The sequence below is a fragment of the Convolutriloba macropyga genome, chromosome 6 (genome assembly GCF_964194025.1).
Source record: "Convolutriloba macropyga chromosome 6, txConMacr16.3, whole genome shotgun sequence".
NCBI classification, from domain to species: Eukaryota; Metazoa; Xenacoelomorpha; order Acoela; family Convolutidae; genus Convolutriloba; species Convolutriloba macropyga.
The window spans coordinates 58,002,901-58,021,226 of NC_134473.1; the positions used below are offsets into that span (position 1 = coordinate 58,002,901).

At 38.5% G+C, this 18,326-nt stretch overlaps 1 protein-coding gene across 2 annotated transcripts in view; it reads left to right on the forward strand.

The window, feature by feature from the left end:
- The first annotated feature begins 2,869 nt into the window (after positions 1 to 2,869).
- The window catches only part of LOC142341798 (neuronal acetylcholine receptor subunit alpha-3-like), a 92,360-nt gene continuing 76,903 nt past the window's right edge, over positions 2,870 to 18,326 (forward strand). The window contains exon 1 of one of the 2 annotated variants that reach the window (XM_075393034.1): positions 2,870 to 3,699. In XM_075393034.1, coding sequence (XP_075249149.1) covers positions 3,642 to 3,699 — 58 coding nt within the window. In that variant the 5' untranslated portion in view covers positions 2,870 to 3,641. Of the gene's footprint in view, positions 3,700 to 9,034; positions 9,430 to 18,326 lie in introns of those variants that run through there. The other variant, XM_075393035.1, reaches the window with a different exon arrangement.

An 18,326-nucleotide genomic window follows, 5' to 3' on the forward strand; every position in this document is an offset into this window, starting at 1 on the left:
CAATATTTCACCTGTGAACTACTCTTTTTGTTCTAGTTAAAAACCACAACAACGCAAAATATCATCGGTCAAACGTATAAGCATTAGCAGAAATGAACTGGTGAAACTTAGACGGCAAGATGAAACTTAGATTTTCTTTTACCAGTTTTTCCTGATGTTGTTTACACAATAATCGTTTAGCTATTGTTTAGGAAACCGAAAATTAATCAACCTAAAATTACCTTAATCGATTTATATCTGATATTTAGTTGAGATTTGGTTAAACTTCTTCTGATTTTTTGACGTTTTTTAGAACGCATTATACGCAGTTGAAACTATTTCTGTACGTATTTAATGTGACGTTATTGAGCCGCAGCTAATGTTTTAGGTGAACTATGTTTCAGAAAAAAAGACAACTGATTTCACCCTCAAGTACTTTTTATCTAAGGATTGGCCTTAACTGAAGCTATAAACTAAGTAGTTTTGTTTCAGGAACATCCAAAAAACCTGCTGTCAGACTCTTTTTTCCAATACCGCACAGCTGAACTAATTAAAAAATAACTTAAAAAATTGAAAAACGACCCTCATTTTTTGTATTTGCTCATAAAACCCTTAAGGACGATTAAATAATATTAAATTGCTTTTCAGAGGCACCAAATTGAACTACCCTAGAACAATTATTTGTTTTTAATGTTTTATGATATGACGACCCAAATGATAATTTCGTTATTAATGCGCTTTGATTAACTTCTTTGGTCTTTATTTTTCTTTTTAATTACAGCTGAGGGGGTTAAAACAGGCGCAAATAAATTTTAGATGGACCATGGTGTGACTTGAGCCTATTTTGTTTCTTGCAAGCATAATGAGCCAACCATTACACCATAAGATCTTTTCGCGGGCATCTCCAATAACCAGTGCTCTTGTTTTTTTTTCATTCTCTAAGTCTTAATGTCTCTAGTCGAATATACGCTGTACTAGTAGAGCTTCTTGTTAATCTATGTCGAGTTTATATAATGCACAACTTACATTACCATTTTTCTCTATTAATGAAGAAAACTTAATTGAAAACATTTTCTATAGCCCTTTTTTTCCAGGTTACAAACAAATTTCTGAATTTTTTTTTCAATTTGATTTTGTTATGCCGCTTTTGAATTTCAGAATGCTCTTGCAATAAACATGCTGTGTTTTGAAGGTGTAAAAATTGCTATCAAGCAATTTCTCGCTAGGAAAACATTTGGTTTGCGAACAAAATTTGTAATTAAATATTATTTACGAATGACATTGGTTTTCTGCCCGTGACGTTCGAACTTTATCCCGGTTGCAATCAATTGAGAGCTGTAAAGCTCTGAAAAAATTATTGCAAAAGGTGCAAATCAAGTCAGCTACGGCATGGCTTCAGTTTTAAATATATTAAAAACGTTCACATCTTTTTTCTAACAGGGACAACACTTTGTCTATTTGAGAACGGAATTTAAACAATTGAAAACCCAATAGGTGTTTGTGATATATAAATGAAATCTCTATATAAAAACCTATTATCCAGTATTTTGAACAAAAATTTTTGTAATCGTAATTGAAATTATATTGTACTAACATTGTTTTACTTTTTATGTTTTCAGTTTACCTGAGCGTCAATTTGCACGAAGTGTTGGGACGAGTTTTGAGCTAATAGGAGTTCTTTAAGACTATTTATCTGGATACATGACTCTAGGAAGAAAACTGTACTCTTTAATTTTTAGTTCCGACCTCCAAATTCAATTGGAGTTTAAAAAGTTTTCTTCTCTCCTCGTTTTTATGTTAATCCAGATTTAACCGATTCATATCTTTTGCAGAATTATACAAAAAATGCGATCAAAAACTTCTTCTGAAATTGAATCAATAATTGAAGGGACTTTCGGGTTTCTGATATTTAGTTTCAACTGAACATAGTTTATAAAACCGATCTCAAAAAGTTCTTTATGACTCTTGGATCCTACAAAAAAATTCAATTCGAAAAATGAGAAAACTTAAGTGTAAAGTTTTAACTTCTTACACATTCTGATTTTTTTGTGCATTTTCTGATAAGATTTTGAATAATTATTTAATCCATGCTTCTCTGACAATATTGTTGCACAAAGGAGCGTAGAACACATCGTTTTCCTATTCTTTTTGGGTAGTTGTGAATTGAGAGGCTGTGCTCGTTTTTCAAATTAATACTCGTTGATTTTGTCTCTTCATTCTCGCTTGTAAAAATATTGTCATTTTGGAAAACTTTTTGTGCAAAGCTTATGTCATTCCCTCCTGTTTTGAGATTTTTGGGTGGCAACTGTAAGAGCGAACGCGCATTGCTGATCCTCCTTGTTAGTTATATAATCTTAAAGGTCAAAATTTTAAACCAGCCCGTTGACGCTACTACCGCGGTATCTTGATAGTCTTTTAACCTCTAAGTTTAGATTACATTTGCTGAAATAGATCAAGTTCCTTCTTAAGTTCATCTTGTTCATTTTGTTTACTTCATTTTTCAGGTACGCATAATGATGAAGACTTGAGTCTTTCACGCCATATATGTTTCTTCAAAGAAGAGCGGTATGAACAACAACATTACAAACATGAAAGAACAGACATATAGATAGAAAAAAAAGAGACAAAAATGAGTGAATTTTGAATGCTTTTAGTGGAAAATGGGAGATAGAACTAGGGGATAAATAACGAAAGGGGAAATATAGATTGAATTCATTTTGCTCCGTCATTTAAGCACCAAAAACGCAAGCCGCCACCATTGGTTGACAAATTTTCCCTTTCTCCTTTTAAAAGTCGTTCCTTTTCCTTGCAATTGAAAGTGAGGGAGGGAGGCAGTTTAATTCCCGGCCGGTAAAGAAGGGAATAAGAAAAAGCTTTCCCCGTATATCTGGTCCTACTCTCCTCATTAGCTGTACGTGTAGACCGGTGAGTGAGTATGTGTATTAGACGGTGGTAGAAAAAGCGAACTATAGCTCGGTGGTGTATTCTATTTATTTTATACCAACCTTCTACCTAGTTCGCACGATTTCTTCCCGTTCATTCGCTTTTATTACTTAACAGAGAAAGAGTCTTCTGCTATAGAAAGTAAAATTGCGTGATTGAATGGATACATGAAAATAAAAGTACTTATTGTAAAAAATACCAAAAGGAATATTGCTTTTCTTTTCATTTCTTTCAAATCTACTGCTCACAATTAATTGTCTCACAATCAGACCCGCCGACCACTACTCTATTACAAAGCGCAGCTGAAAAAATTATCCATTACTACGGCCAAATGTTATCTTGTTGTGTTCAACTGTTTTAACTTGGCATTTTTATTACCTGTTTCGTTATAAAATGTATCGTTATTTATTACAAAACTAACCCAAATGTAAATTTCCCCAGTTAACTGTGTTATACATAAAATGTTAGCCGCGAAATTTGGATGTTCGTGAAATTTGGATTTCTTGAAAATTTATCTCTTTTATTCTGATCTTTCGGTTTCTTTCATCTGTGACAATGGGCAAAACTTGTGAAATGAGCTTAAATTTTGACAATATTTTACATATAATTTTATCAGCCACGTAAAGTTCTATATACCTGATCAGATATAGTCAAGATAATTTGTTACCGTTATTAATTAAATTTATGTGCCTTGATTACACATTGCATAATTTACCATCATGTTTCAAAGTTACGTAACATTATTCGCCGGATCTATTTTCCTCATTTCCTTAATAGGTAAGGGGAGTGATATATTTGCACGCACAATTTTATTGCGCTGATTTCTGTTCTTCAAAATTTGCATAATCTTCTATTTGACTACATGCTGTGTTTATACATGTGAAGCACGGGAAAAATGGCGATTGAAAAAAAACTGAACTGTTTTCCTAGTTAAGGCTTATGCGCTAAGGATTTAAATTGAAATTTAATCCGGCGGCGAAACCAAAGCTCTTAATTGTATAATAATTGGTTAGAAAATAATCTCATATCCATAGAAAATTCTTCAATGAAGCAGCGCCTATTAGAGCAAATAAAAGGAATAACTATTGTTGAGTAACTTTCCCCAAAACTACACCTAAATTTTGTTTGAGCAGGTTAATTACAAATTAATCAGCTTGAGTTTAAGTTCAACTTGTCTGAAATTCATATCGCTTTTACAACTACTATTTGTTGACATATGAAACAAGAACTTAAAAAATTTTATGTAGAATTGGAGATATTTTTTCTCGAATATTCTCGTTTTTTCTTCTTTTTTTTGAAGTGCATTTCTGAAACAAGTAAGGAGGGTTCAAAAAACGAAGTTAGCATTTTAACATTAGAAAGTCTCACTCGTGAGAGATTTGAAACGCTTAGAAAAAATTGTCAATACGGCATTATAGTTGCTCTGTAAATATTTGTCACCCTCTTGGACAGTCTTTGGTAGAATTTAAAAGCGTGATCTTTACAGCGTAAGGATTTGCCTTGCCATCAACAACAAATTGGCCTAATTTTTAAAATTATTATTAGTTAATATTATTATACTTTTGAAAATATTTATAATATCATTGGTAATAATTTTTTTACTATTGTTTTCAGTTTTCTTCTTATTATTGCTATTATAATAATTAAAATTGTGTTTAATAATTTTTATTATCATTATTATTTTTTATTAGTGCTATTTTCTCATGACTATAATTATTAATATTTCTATTAATGTTATTATTATTATTATTATTATTATTATTATTATTATTATTATTATTAATAATAATATTATTATTATTATTATTATTATTATTATCATTATTATTAGTATTATTATTAGTATTATTATTATTTTTATTATTATTCTATTATTATTGTAGTTTTTTTTATTATTTTTATTTTTTGTTATTAATAGTTTTTTGTTTAAAGTATTATTATGTTATTGATAATATATGTGCAATAAAGGAGAATTTGGCTGTGTGATGACGTTTATCAGAGCACGCTATCATGTTTTTCTTGAACGACAATGAAACTAGTTTTTGGTTTACGTTATCCAATTAGTTTTAATAGTCTTACAAGTATCAATAATGAAAAGTTGAAGATGAAATATGCATCTAGCGTTGACTAAATCATCAAAGTGAAATGAACCATTTTTTATCACTCTGCAAATTTTAGGGTCTTCCAGCTGGGAAATTGTTTTCATTTGTGAAATAAATTTTTTATTTGTGCAGCTTCTTTTTAAAAACCTGAGTTAGCCAATAAGGTTCAATTTTCAAAACCCATTGTTGCTATTTTTTTTAAGACTTTTTATAGCTCTGTAGCTCGGATAGAATTACGTTTTTCTCAAACAACAAAAAACCAACGAGATTGTTTAATTTATTTACAAAGGTTACTTGGACGATGTTCTGCATGGGTGTTTTTTTAAATTTTGAGCTGAAAAGAAAACATTTTTTTGTTAAACAGTTGAACAAGATTGACTAAAATGTATTTTATAGCACAATTTATATATTTTTAAAATTTAGGTCAACTTCATTTCTACTGCACATGGCGACAACCACGCTTTGCCCAAATTCAAAGATAGAGCGGGCGCTAAGATTTTTTATTGATATTTTTAATTTTGCTATTAATATGCAAAAATTTAGTTTCATTAATATTAAGTTATCATTATTGCAATTCGTTATCTTTTATTTTTAGCTTTTAAAAATATCAGTTCTGCATAATGGGTTGTCGGCTAATCAATCCTCCAACGATTTTTGGCACATAGAATGTATGTAGTTGGTTAAATATTATTCAAGAGAAGGAAAGATTAAAGAAGACGCTATCTGTGGACCAAATCAATAATTTCATGAAAAGTGGTGCAGAAAAAAAGCGTGTCAGTAACGAAACGATGACTGTTTTGATTATTTTTGTAGTTCTAAATGTCCTTTAGGAGCTCATTTTTTCTTTACAAAAACTGGAGTCTTTTTTCTATGTCTTCAGTTTGGTACCATGTTTCCATGTTATAAAATTAAATCGATCTGCATATGGCTTTATACATATCAAATGCAAATGAAATGGTTGAAACTTTTTTTTGAGGATAAGAAGACCTGCAAGATAAACTTTTTGTTCTACATATGCAGTTAATGGAGAAAATGAGTGCGTTTTCATATTCAGAATACAATGTGCATAATGGTTTTCAGTAGATTTTGAATGAAAACCATTTCCTTGGCCAAAATCTCTCCCATGAATAAATGTGCCTGCGGACAATAATAATATGATGTGAACAATTTTATCACAGAAGCTCAAAAATGCTTAAGCGATGCCGATATTTTGTGAATTTAATTCAATTTACGTGTAAAACAAATGGAGAACCAATGTGAACCAATCAGAAGAGAGCTCGACCGGAATGTACTTGCAGGAATTGCGCAAGTTAACCTTCCGGTCTCGGCAAGAGGAACCCGTGAAACTTTAAATCAAAGCTATTTTCAATCTTCAAAAAAACTCAGAGTAATGGAACTGTGGACATGCTGACGTTCAAAAATGATTACAGTTGCAAATTACTTCAAAATGGACGGACGGATCATGGTAAAATTTCTGGTAGTTTTTTCAAAAAGTTATTACAACGTCATTATTTTTGTGTTTCAAGCATACAAAAAGTTTTGTTCTTGACAGAATTTTCTCAAATTGTTCTTAACAATTCTTTAGTTGCAAGAAAATTGCCTGAAATTGACACCCAACTATTACAACATTTCAAGAACAAGCAATGCTGTTCATATAGACAAATTGTTTCTCACGCTATAAAGTTGCCTTTTCAATCTTTTATTCATGTATTTCCCCCTACAAACATTTAACGAGCAATTTCATAGCGGCAAATATGTTAAAAATTTATACTTGTAAAAGGAAAATGGTATTTGTAACAAGCGCTGGAGTAAAAATAATACGTGCATTGTTAGATGACGTTTGCTTATATTGTTGTGCGGACAAAATTTAAGTGAAGGCATTGTAAAACACGGCAAAAAACGACAGATATCACCTGAGCAAATTTGAAGATAGCTTTGATGCAATGGGACAAAGCAAATGAAGCGGGCTTTGATTCAAACAAAGTTGCATCACGGTGTCCTTTTTCATTAGGCGGTTGTTACGTCATAACTAGTTATATCCATTCATGTTTTGCATCAGAGTGAGGTTGATATGGTACATTTTTGAAATCTAATTTTTTGTTGTTTTTACATCATACCCCTCCTTTCTGCCTCTTTTGGAATAGAACCGACATGTATACGCTCTAACAAAAAATTCACCTTTTAGTTAATATAACATATACGTGTAACCAAACAACTGTACGATATTTTTCATGTGTTTATGATAAACATACCTGTGCCTGACTTTCAGAGTAATTAAATACTGAATCTAAATGTTTTCCCTACCCCTCGTCAGTGATTCGGAATCTGTTCCTGATATGGTTCTGATATCTTCTGAGTCAGACGCTGATTCAGACTCTGATCGGTCTCTGAAATTTTCTATGTAATAAAATACACATTATTTTGTCTGAAACTTGAACATTTGCCGTCCGCGTGTTTTCTTCGTTTAATGCGCCGTGATTTTAAAAGTTGACATAATGAAATATTTTAATCAAATAAACTATTTTTTGTCGAATGTCTACAACTGCTCTAAATACAGCAAAACCAAAAAAGCGAACGACTTATAAAATTCAGCGTTCAATCATCTAACTTTTATGCTCAGTTTAATTAAGCTCTGAAGCCTCACATTTCAGATGTAAAATAAGCTCTGAAACGTACTGCCTGACGCATGAACAATGTTACCGAGTAAATTGAATTGAATAAATTATATCATTAGATAGAGAATTTTTGTGCGTATTATATCAAAACTTTCGCTTAGATTTTCCGTTCTAAATGCAACATACGTATTATTTCTGAGAAATACAAAGGCCGATTTCTCACTAAGAATAACTTTCAAAATGGCTCAAACCTGATCGCTTAGCCTAACAAATTCGGTTTTTTGAACAGATTAGTTTAAATCGGTGACCTAGACTAAGACCTGCTAAAAAAGATCAAGCTAGATTTCCCTCCAAGTAAACGATGCTTATTGCCTTGACGTTTCGATATACAGTTGATCAGAAAAAGGTTGCCTTAACGTTATGATATAACGAATAAAGATTACTATAGAGTGTTTTCACCTATAAACAACTTATATTCATTATGAGTTTACGGAAAACCAAAGACTGTATAGAATTTGATTTTACAACGGGCATGAACGAAGCCTAAGACGCAAAAAGGAAGCATAAATAGAAGCGATAAGAAGAATTTATTGAGGGTTCTCACATTATATGCTCTCTACACTTAGACTAGCTGTTAGATAATTACCACAAGGGTATTTAGTTGAATTGGTCTAGCTCGAACCATTAACAAAATTGAACGTTAAGGTAACCTGCGTGCAAAAGTTGAATAGCGTTGAAGAGTGAGCCTACGTTGTGGGCCAACAAATGGTTGAAGTCACTGATTAAGCGTTCAGCAAGAAATGTGAATAAACAGATTTAAAAACTTCATTTAACTTTTTTTAAGCACTTTTAAATCGTGCCTTACAAAAAACAAGACAAAACGTGCGGTTTTTTGAACAGATTAGTTTAAATCGGTGACCTAGACTAAGACCTGCTAAAAAAGATCAAGCTAGATTTGCCTCCAAGTAAACGATGCTTATTGCCTTGACGTTTCGATATACAGTTGATCAGAAAAAGGTTGCCTTAACGTTATGATATAACGAATAAAGATTACGATAGAGTGTTTTCACCTATATTTTTTGGTACCGCGACCCTCTAAATCGAGAGGGCCTTTGTAATTTTAAATAGTACAGATCAGATTGAAACTGAGCTTCAGCTGTATCTTTCGTTAGTACTAACGTGAGAAGCAATTTCCCTATCGCATTATTCTCTGAAATAACTTGTTAGCAAGAACTTATTAAAAGGTCCACTGCTTTGAAAGTGGAAAACAAGACTAGCGGGTGATTATCAGCCTGGTATTGCTCATTTTTCCTGCTTGCCACTCTTTAAGAGTTGAATATTCTATCGAGGCTTTGGCAAAGGAATGATTTTTAGCTAATCATCGTTTGCTTTAACTAGTGGAAATGTCTTTGACATTGAGACCTAATACCTGTTTATGATATATGTGCAATGTGCCCCGGTTTGTGGAAAAGTTCATTAAAATACCGAATTTCATTCAAATAAACTGCTAAATGCTTCGATTATTATGCTTTTTGGTCCCCAGTTTACCGAATTCGCCATATTGACCGAGTCTTATTTGCCAAACATTTCAAATTTGAAGTAACTACAAATTAATCTTGAAGCGAGACTTAATTGACACTCGAAAAAAAAAAGAAGCTCTGGACACGTTGAATGCCGACAACCGTCGATTGAGGAGAAAGTGAGCAGGAGACAAGAGATCCAGGAATTGGTGGACCAACAGATGACCTATCCACAGGGACACAAAGGGAGAAATTACCAAAAAAAAACTTGTAAGACTCATCCAAACTCTATCCTTATTTCTTCTTGATGCTAAATTAATATTATAGAAACCGGCAAATCTAGCAACCATCCACAATTTCGTTTTCGGTTTCATTTTCTGCAATCCAGTATTTTCAATCCCTCTGGTCACCAAAAAACCCACCCATTAGAATTTTTTTATGAAAAAAATACAGTTCTGACAAACTTTTGTCAAAATCCAGAGATAATCAAACTGCGGTGTTTTTTACAGTTCTTGACATAAAAGCGAAGCAAAAAAAAAGTTTGAGAAAATTGACCAAACTTGATAAAATTTTGCAAAAAATTTATATAAAGCGTTGATAGATGGCAGATAGAACACTTGTATAAAAAAGGGTAGAATTAAAAGTTTGGTCAAGATTTCAAATTTTGAAAAAAAAAACAATCAGATAACTGATTTTTTTTGCAAATAAGCGCTTATTCTTCTTGGAAACTCGTGAAAATTGTGCCTTTAACATCAAGGTTTGGAGTTTGAGCAAATTTCAAGTCAATTATGTTGTAAAAAACATTATATGGTTTTTATATTAGCTGCAAGTTCACTGCATCACGCCATAAAAACCTTGCCTCAAGCGTTACAAGACCATTATAAAAAAGGAATTTACGCATTACCGGGTCTGAGTTTTAATCCTAACGCTTTGAAAGTCTGAAAAACCGCGCAATTTCAAATGAGTCACTTTTTTCCGTGATAAAAAGAGGCTAGTTATATGGCATGATGTGGTGAACAATTCATTGTCCCGTCATCGCAGTAACAACAATAAGCCTTTAACACCTTCGCAGCTTATTGAAGTGCTTGAAAAGTATCAGGAGCGCATAGAAGCTATAGTGTATTGCCCCAGAGAGGGAACTCCTGATATTTACAATCAGCTCAAGCGTAGTACTCTAGTTACCATCCATTTAGTGAAAGACATTGTGTCTAAACGTAAACAGAAAGATCTTAGTTTACTTAAAGAGTACAGAGCATTACACCAAAGGCCTGCGCTTGAGCTGAAAACACTCACTATAGTCTTAGCTCATAAGAACAACCTCCGGTCCTTGATAACACGCTCCCGACCGAAGAAACTTTCAAAGCGCCGTCGTAAAACGCTTCGCACCCGTCATGCGTTCGAGGAGGCGGAACTCACACAAGCCTTTGATAACATGAATGTCACTTAGTCTTGCGCTGTTTTGGGAGTCTACCCGCTGACTGGCGGTGTGACTTAGTTAACTCACGAGTTACGGGTTAGGGTTAGTTTGTGGTTGGTTCTCTCCGATAGCGCTTTACTAAACGTTTCGCTCTCCCTATTCTTCGAGTTTTTCACTACCGTCCGTTTTCCGCAGGTTATCTGGTTTCATTTTCCGCTTCCGTCCTTTTGTTTCCGTGTCACTTTGTTTCCTTCTATCCCCCGTTTGTCTGTTGTATGATGTAGTATGTTGAGTTTTCCTGTAGTAAAATTTCTTTCTGCTAGTATGCTGGTTTGTTGTTTGGTCTCGTTCCTTTCAAGGGTGTGACTTAAGTTCATTCTGGAGTTACGGCTGGCTTGTTTCGTGACTTTCACCACACTTGTTTGCTAGCAATTTGTTATATTTTTATTAATTTTTGTAGTATGCGCTTTCGTTGTCTGGGTATGGTGGTTTGCTAGGGTGTGACTTAAGTTTGTTCTAGAGTTACGGCTAGTAAATTTCCTGACCTTTTCGACTTTTGGTTATACTACATCGTTGCCGTTAATTGTTTCATCTCTGATGTTTTGATGCCGTAGATAAAGCCCCATAATGTTTTGTGCTAGGTTACCTAACAGTAGCTCCTCTCCGTCTTTCTAGGGTGTGACTTAAGTTTATTCTGGAGTTACGGCTAGTTTGTTTGGTTGAGTTCGTTGCTGTGGTCTGCTAGCATTGATCTTCCCGCCTCCTCGCTTGTGGTTAACCGTCTCCCTCCCGTGCTATCCCGGCCTCCCGTCCCGTCGCGCGCTACCCGCTCAACGTTCCCTTCTCCTCCGTACCGTTTTCCCGTTTCGTCGCGCGCCATCCACCCGACGTTTCCGCCCCGCCCGTGCCATTTTCCCGCTTCGTCGCGCGCTTTTCGCCCGACGCTCCCGTTTGTTCGTCCGGTTTCCCGTTGCGTCGTGCGTTACTCGTTCGGCGTCTCTTCCTGTCCGTCCCGTCTCCCGTTCTGCCCCTTTCCGCGCTTCCTGCGCACCGTTCTTTCTTTCTTTCGCCGGGTACTATTGTACTCGACGAACATCTTTGCTCTTCGGCGGTTTGCTAGTCAAACCGTCACACTAGGGTTCGGTATAACCCCTTTGTGTTGTGCTGTTGCATGTGTGTGTACTCTATATTAGTACCAAATTAAACTTGTGGTTCCTGTTTTTCTTAAGATCATGACAACTTTGCAGGACAAATTTAACAAACTTTATAGTACGAGGGCAAAATTGGAGGCTGAACTAAATAACATCTATGGTGAAATTAACAATGCTGTTGATAAGCAAGACAGGAAAGTTAAGATCGAACGTCTGATTGTGAAGTGCAAAGATGCTTTTACTAGAGTAGTTGATAAGAATGAAGAGCTCTTTGATCTGGCACAAAAGACTGAAAATCCAGATGCTGCCTGTAAGAACCTTGAAATGGTTAGAGACTGTAACAAAGAAAACTGATGAGTTCATTGCTGCTGCTCGAGGGTATATCAATTCGGTCCATGACAAAAAGACAGCAGAGCAGTATCCCTCTCACCATTCAAAATCAAGTTCACATATGACTTCCTCAAAAAGATCAAGTCAGCGTCAACGAGACTTAGAACTATCAAGACTCAAAAGGGAGGAACTTGAGAAACAACATGAAGCAAAGCTTCGCATTGCTAGACAGCGTCTCGAAATTGAAAAACAAACAAAATTGCGGGAATTGGAAATTGAGCAGCTTGAGGAGGATCATCGCAAGGAAGTAGCTGCTGCAGCACTTGAGGAAATTGAGTTGATGACAAAATCATCAGCAGACGGGTCTGGTACAGGCAAAATGAGTGGGCTCTTTACGGAGAGAAGTTCAGTCAAGAGCAAGAAACTTGTTCAAGATTGGATTAATTCGTCACCGGCCGGGAACATTGCAGATGTTGCAAACGAACCGAGTTTGCACTTTTCTGGTTCCATCGCCCAATCCAACCAAGCAATTGTCCAACGACCTTCTTAAGCTCAACTTGCGAACTCACACTTCAATCTCAATACACATAGTCAAGTTGAGGCCAACATCAACCTCCCTGTCCAAGAACCAAGTAGTAGAACCAATGTAACCAATGATGCACATGTTGCAAACAACATCATGCAAGAGCAGCAACAGCCTCAATATACGCCTCCATCACCAATAAACTTTGGTATGCCAACTCAACTAAACGCCCCAAACACAGCCCGACAACTGTCTCAAGCAACAATGCACTTCGATGGTTTGCAGTTAGATCATCAATTCCCTCGCAGATCGAGCATGCCGGGACAGTTGAATTTAGTCAGCCCTCCGCATTCACCACCTTTTAATACAATCGTTAATGCTCCTCTAGTACTTAATCCGCAACAGGCACAATTAAATCTACCAGCCCTTCCACCCCCCGTTATAAACCCCGCACCACCGCATTTTCCGTTAATCCCACCAGCATTCCGCTTTCCTCCTTTGCCGCCACAAGCACTCCCACTACAAGCCACTAACCCCGTGGCGAATAATGCCAATCTGTTACCCCATTCTCCGCCTGCACCATTTGTTTCCTCCGCAAACGTTTTTGTTCCTCAACTAATTCATCCACCACCCCCACAAAAGAGTTTTCAGCCCCAAAATTTTGTCCCTATAACCCACGCACCTCCTGCTCCTCCAGACCCAAATGTCTGGCGTTTTCCGGCAGCAGTCCCATCTAATGCAGTACCACTTGTACGTACATCTGCAAACTTATACACCGCACAACCGGCCCCGTTAATCAACCCTCATATCACTACATCGCTCCGCTCCTCTCAAGTACAAGCAGCAGCAGGCGCTCAAAATCAAGTAACATCAGACTTCATGCAAGCAAATCCATTTAGTTCTTCCACAGGTACCGCCCCCACCTTTGTCACTCCGATCATTCCGCCAACGTATGGAGCTACCGTTCCGAACCCGTTGTGTTGGGGTGGCCCGCCGCATCCCACACCTTCGGCTCCTTCTTTGGACTCTGTGGATTTGATAAAGCAGTTGGCGGAGGCAATTACTTGTAAGAAGAACAATCCACTGCCCGAGTGGAAATTGTCACAGTACAATGGTGATCCACTGCAGTGGCACGAATGGTTCGGACAATTTAAAAGCGCCATAGACGCACAGTCCTTGACTGATGATGTCAAGTTAACATATTTAAAAACGCTTGTAACTGGAAAAGCTAAAACCGCCATCGCTGAGTTCGCATACTGTGGTTTAATGTATAAGGACGCACTTAAGACACTCGAACGTAAATTTGGCCAACCACAGGCAGTAGTCAGTGCACACTTAGACAAACTCAGCTCTTTTCCTCCACTTAAGATGCACAATAGTGACAACATCATAAACTATTCTGCAACAATTTCAAGTCTGGTTGGGGTCTTTAAATCACTTTCATATGACTCAGACCTTAAGAGCGCCTCACTTCTCAACACGGCTGTGCAAAAATTGCCGCCCAATCTGAAAGAGTCTTGGTCACTCTTCACAGTGAAGAAACATTGGGTAAAGCCAACACTTCTTGACTTCAACGATTGGTTGAAGGAGAAGGCGGAAGCACATGATTTAATGAAACAAACTTCATCGAAGGCAAGAACTGAGGATAACACCAACTCAGTAGTAAAGACCAAAGTTGCCTCAAGAACTTTTGCTGCTAATACACAAACTAAGGGCACTCAGAGACCAGCCTCAACATCGGCAACGCCTGCAACCCCTCGCTGCATTGTGTGTAAAGGTAACCACCGCATCTGGGAGTGTAGGGTATTTAAAGAAAAGTCTCCCACTCAGCGAGCAAAGGTAGTGGCGGAAGCAAAACTGTGTTTCTCATGTATGAGAGAAAAGCATATGTTCAGGCAATGCCCAAACCCCAGGAAATGCAGGAAGGACGGTTGCAACAGCTCCCATAATACTCTTCTCCATGGAGCTGAGAGGGTTTATCCATCAAAATCCCCTCCAAACAACAACAACAGTAATTCTAATGCTGGCGCAAATCAAAGTAAACTTCCTAGTGTCCAATCATCGACCAAGACCACCACTTTGTCATCTGTGAGTAATGTGAAAGGCCTCCTTCAGGTGACTGAATTACAGTTAAAGAGCTCTAACGGTAAAGATACCACGGCTTTAGTTTTGTGTGATACCGCTTGCAGTAACTCTTGGGTGTCCAATGATCTTGCAAATAGACTTGGTTTGCACGGTAAAGCATTGAGATTAACAGTCAAGGGTATAAATACCGAGGAGGTTGTAGACACTAAGTTAGTTGAACTAATTGTAACACCACGCGACAACCAAGCATTTGAACCATTTAAAGTCAGCCCTTACGAAAAGGAAAATTTGAATGTAGGCGCCGATGTCATTAACATTAAAGCACTTCAGGAAACATACCCGCACCTAGCAGTTCTAGACCCAGTTACATACTGCTATGGAAACATCGAGATGATACTTGGACAGGATGTGTATCATGCCATCCGCCCGTTAGAGTACTTCGCTGCCGACGAGAAGTCCTCGCCCTTCGCTGTTCGCTTGCCCATAGGTTGGGTTCTAAGCGGCCCTCTACCGTCGTCTTCAGGTTTAGTCTCGACTTGTTTCAAAGCTAATGTGGAGCAGAATTTTGAACTCGCTAGTCAGGTAAAATCTTGGTACGACATGGAGTCGTACGGCGCACTTAAGCAAGTAGACCCACGATCCGCCTCGGATGCGCGTGCGCATGAAATTCTTGAAAACACCACCGTGCATAATGGAAAAAGGTACGATGTAGGAATGCTATGGGCTGAAGATAACATCAAACTGCCCAACAATTACTTCTCAGCGCTGGTTCAATTGAAATCTCTGGAAAAGCGGCTTACGAAAGACCAGACTTTAAGGGAAAAGTACTCCAATACCATCAAAGAGGACTTAGACAAAGGCTACGTAGTAAGGGTCAAAGATGCTCATAAGGTGGAAAGTCGCTCGGAACGAGAGTGGTACCTACCACACCATCCGGTTGTTAACCCGAACAAGCCGGGCAAGGTCCGTAGGGTACTAAACGGAGCAGCTAAATTCCATGGCGCATCTCTTAATAAGTCATTACTCACCGGACCTGACTTACTGCAAAACCTAATCTATGTACTCCTACGGTTCAGACAACACCCATTTGCCGTATCCGCCGACATCGAGGGAATGTTCCTCCAAGTTGGAGTGTTACCATGTGATCAACCATCATTGCGCTTTTTGTGGCGGGAGGACCCCACATCAAATGTTGTGGTACACCAGTATACGCGCCACATCTTTGGGGCAAAAGATTCGCCCACCTGCGCCAACTACGCACTTCAGCGCACGGCACGCGATAATGCTAAGGAGTACCCAGAAGCTGCGAAAGCCGTCCTTGAGAACTTCTACATGGACGATTTCTTGGACTCAGTGGAATCCCCCGAGAGGGCCCTCATTAGGTCGAAGGAACTGGTAGATCCTCTCCATCTAGGTGGGTTCAAGCTTACTAAGTTTGTAAGCAATGTACCAGATCTGGTTGACCGAATTGATGGGTCTGCTCAATCCACTGAACCGAAGGTCATCGTTTCATCAAAGGAGGAATCAATGCACGTGCTTGGGCTTAAGTGGGATCACAACAACGATACTCTGGTTGTGAGTAGGGGCACTAACAGCACCATCACGAAACGTTTAACACAGCGCTTGGTCTTAAGTTTTGTGTCAAAGGTCTACGACCCAATTGGTCTTGTCGCACCTTTCACTGTTGGTGCTCGGTTAATCTTGAAAGACATTTTGCGTGTCAATGGACAAAGTTGGGATGACGAGTTACCTAAGGACACAGTTGACAGATTCCTTGCCTGGTGTATTGAACTGCCGCGGTTAGCTGAGATCACTATACCGAGAAGTTACTTTTCAGGACCATTCCAACATCTTGAACTCCACATGTTTGGTGATAGCTCGCAAGACGTATTCAGTGCAGTAGGTTTTCTTAGGGCTCAAGTAACTTGCCCCTCCGGGGAGATTATAACAGAGCTGGCGTTTGTCTTGGGCAAGGCCCGTGTTGCACCTATGAAGGTAATGACAGTTCCTAAGTTGGAATTACAAGCCGCTCTCCTCGCTGCCCGTTTAAAAAGGGAAATCTGTCGAGCATTAACGGTTACTGTGGACAAAGTCTTTATGTGGACAGATAGTACAATCGTCTTGCAGTGGATAAACTCAACAAACAAACACCCCATCTTCATTGCAAATCGGGTTAGTGAAATCCTGGAGAACACCAGCGTTGACCAATGGAACCACGTCGCCACTTGTGATAATCCGGCAGATGCTGGCACGCGTGGCATGTCCGCTGAAGTTTTGCAATCAAGTAGCTGGGTGAGGGGTCCTGACTTCTTGAGAACTAAGCAATTCCCTTTTGTACCAAATACTGTCGTCGTTGATAACATCAAGCTCGGCGTTGAAACCAAGGAACAAGATGATGACTCCATCTCATCTTTAGCCGCATCTGTAACCAATTCCCCAAAGGAACAAAGCATTAATCTGATCCCGTTTGATAAGTTCAGTTCTTATCAAAAATTACTTCGTGTCACCGCATATTTGCTCCGTCTTTTACCATCTCATGAAAGTTACCGTACCGTAGACGGCAGCATAGCCGACCCTGTTGAGCTTGACGAAGCCGAGCGTCATCTCCAGTACTTGGTTCAAAGAGAGTCCTTTAATACTGAAAGAAAGGATCTTCTTGACAACAAATCCGTTAAGAAGAGCAGCCGCATTGCTCAGTTTACTCCGTTTATTGGGCCTCATGGTCTCATCCGTTCTTCTGGTCGACTCAGACGGCTAGTGGAAATTGACTTTGACACTAAGCATCCTATCGTTCTGGATGCGCGTCATACTTTTGTTAAACTGTTTCTGCGGCATACTCATTTGAAGAACCATCATCAGGGCATCGATTACTTAAGGTCAAAGGTTCAAGAACGTTATGCCGTCCTAAAACTACGTTCCACACTGCGTTCCATCAAATCAAACTGCGTCTTGTGTAGAAAATTCCGTGCAGCAACCATTCAACCTATCATGGCAGACCTACCAAAGGAGAGACTCGCATACCAGTCTCCTCCCTTTACCAACACCGGGGTCGATTACTTCGGCCCATTTTACGTCACAGTTCGTCGGACTACCGAGAAGAGGTGGGGATTTCTCTTCACTTGTCTCACTACTCGTGCTGTCCATGTTGAAGTTGTCCCGTCCATGGACACTAGTTCCTGTGTAATGGGAGTTGAGCGGTTCGTCTCCCGTCGGGGTACTCCTGCTATGATTTGGTTGGATAATGGTACGAACTTCATTGGAGCGGAGAAAGAGCTCCGTGAATGTGTGGAAAAATGGAATACGCTCAACATTGCTGCCGAACTTGCACATAAGGGCATTAAGTGGAGGTTCAATCCACCCAGTGCGCCACACCAAGGTGGCATCTGGGAGAGGTTAGTTCGTAGTTTTAAAAGAGTACTGTACACTATCCTCGGTACGCGTCGCCTCACAGATGAGGTGTTGAACACTACTTTTTGTCTGGTCGAATACGCACTAAACTCACGTCCCTTAACGCCCGTAAGCGCCGACCCGTCCGACCTAGGCGCGATAACACCTAACCATTTTCTACTCGGTAACCAAGCAACCAGAATTCCGTCCATCGTTGGCGTCGACGAGTTTGATCATCGTAAGCGGTACGCCCGTGCACAGTCATACGCCAATG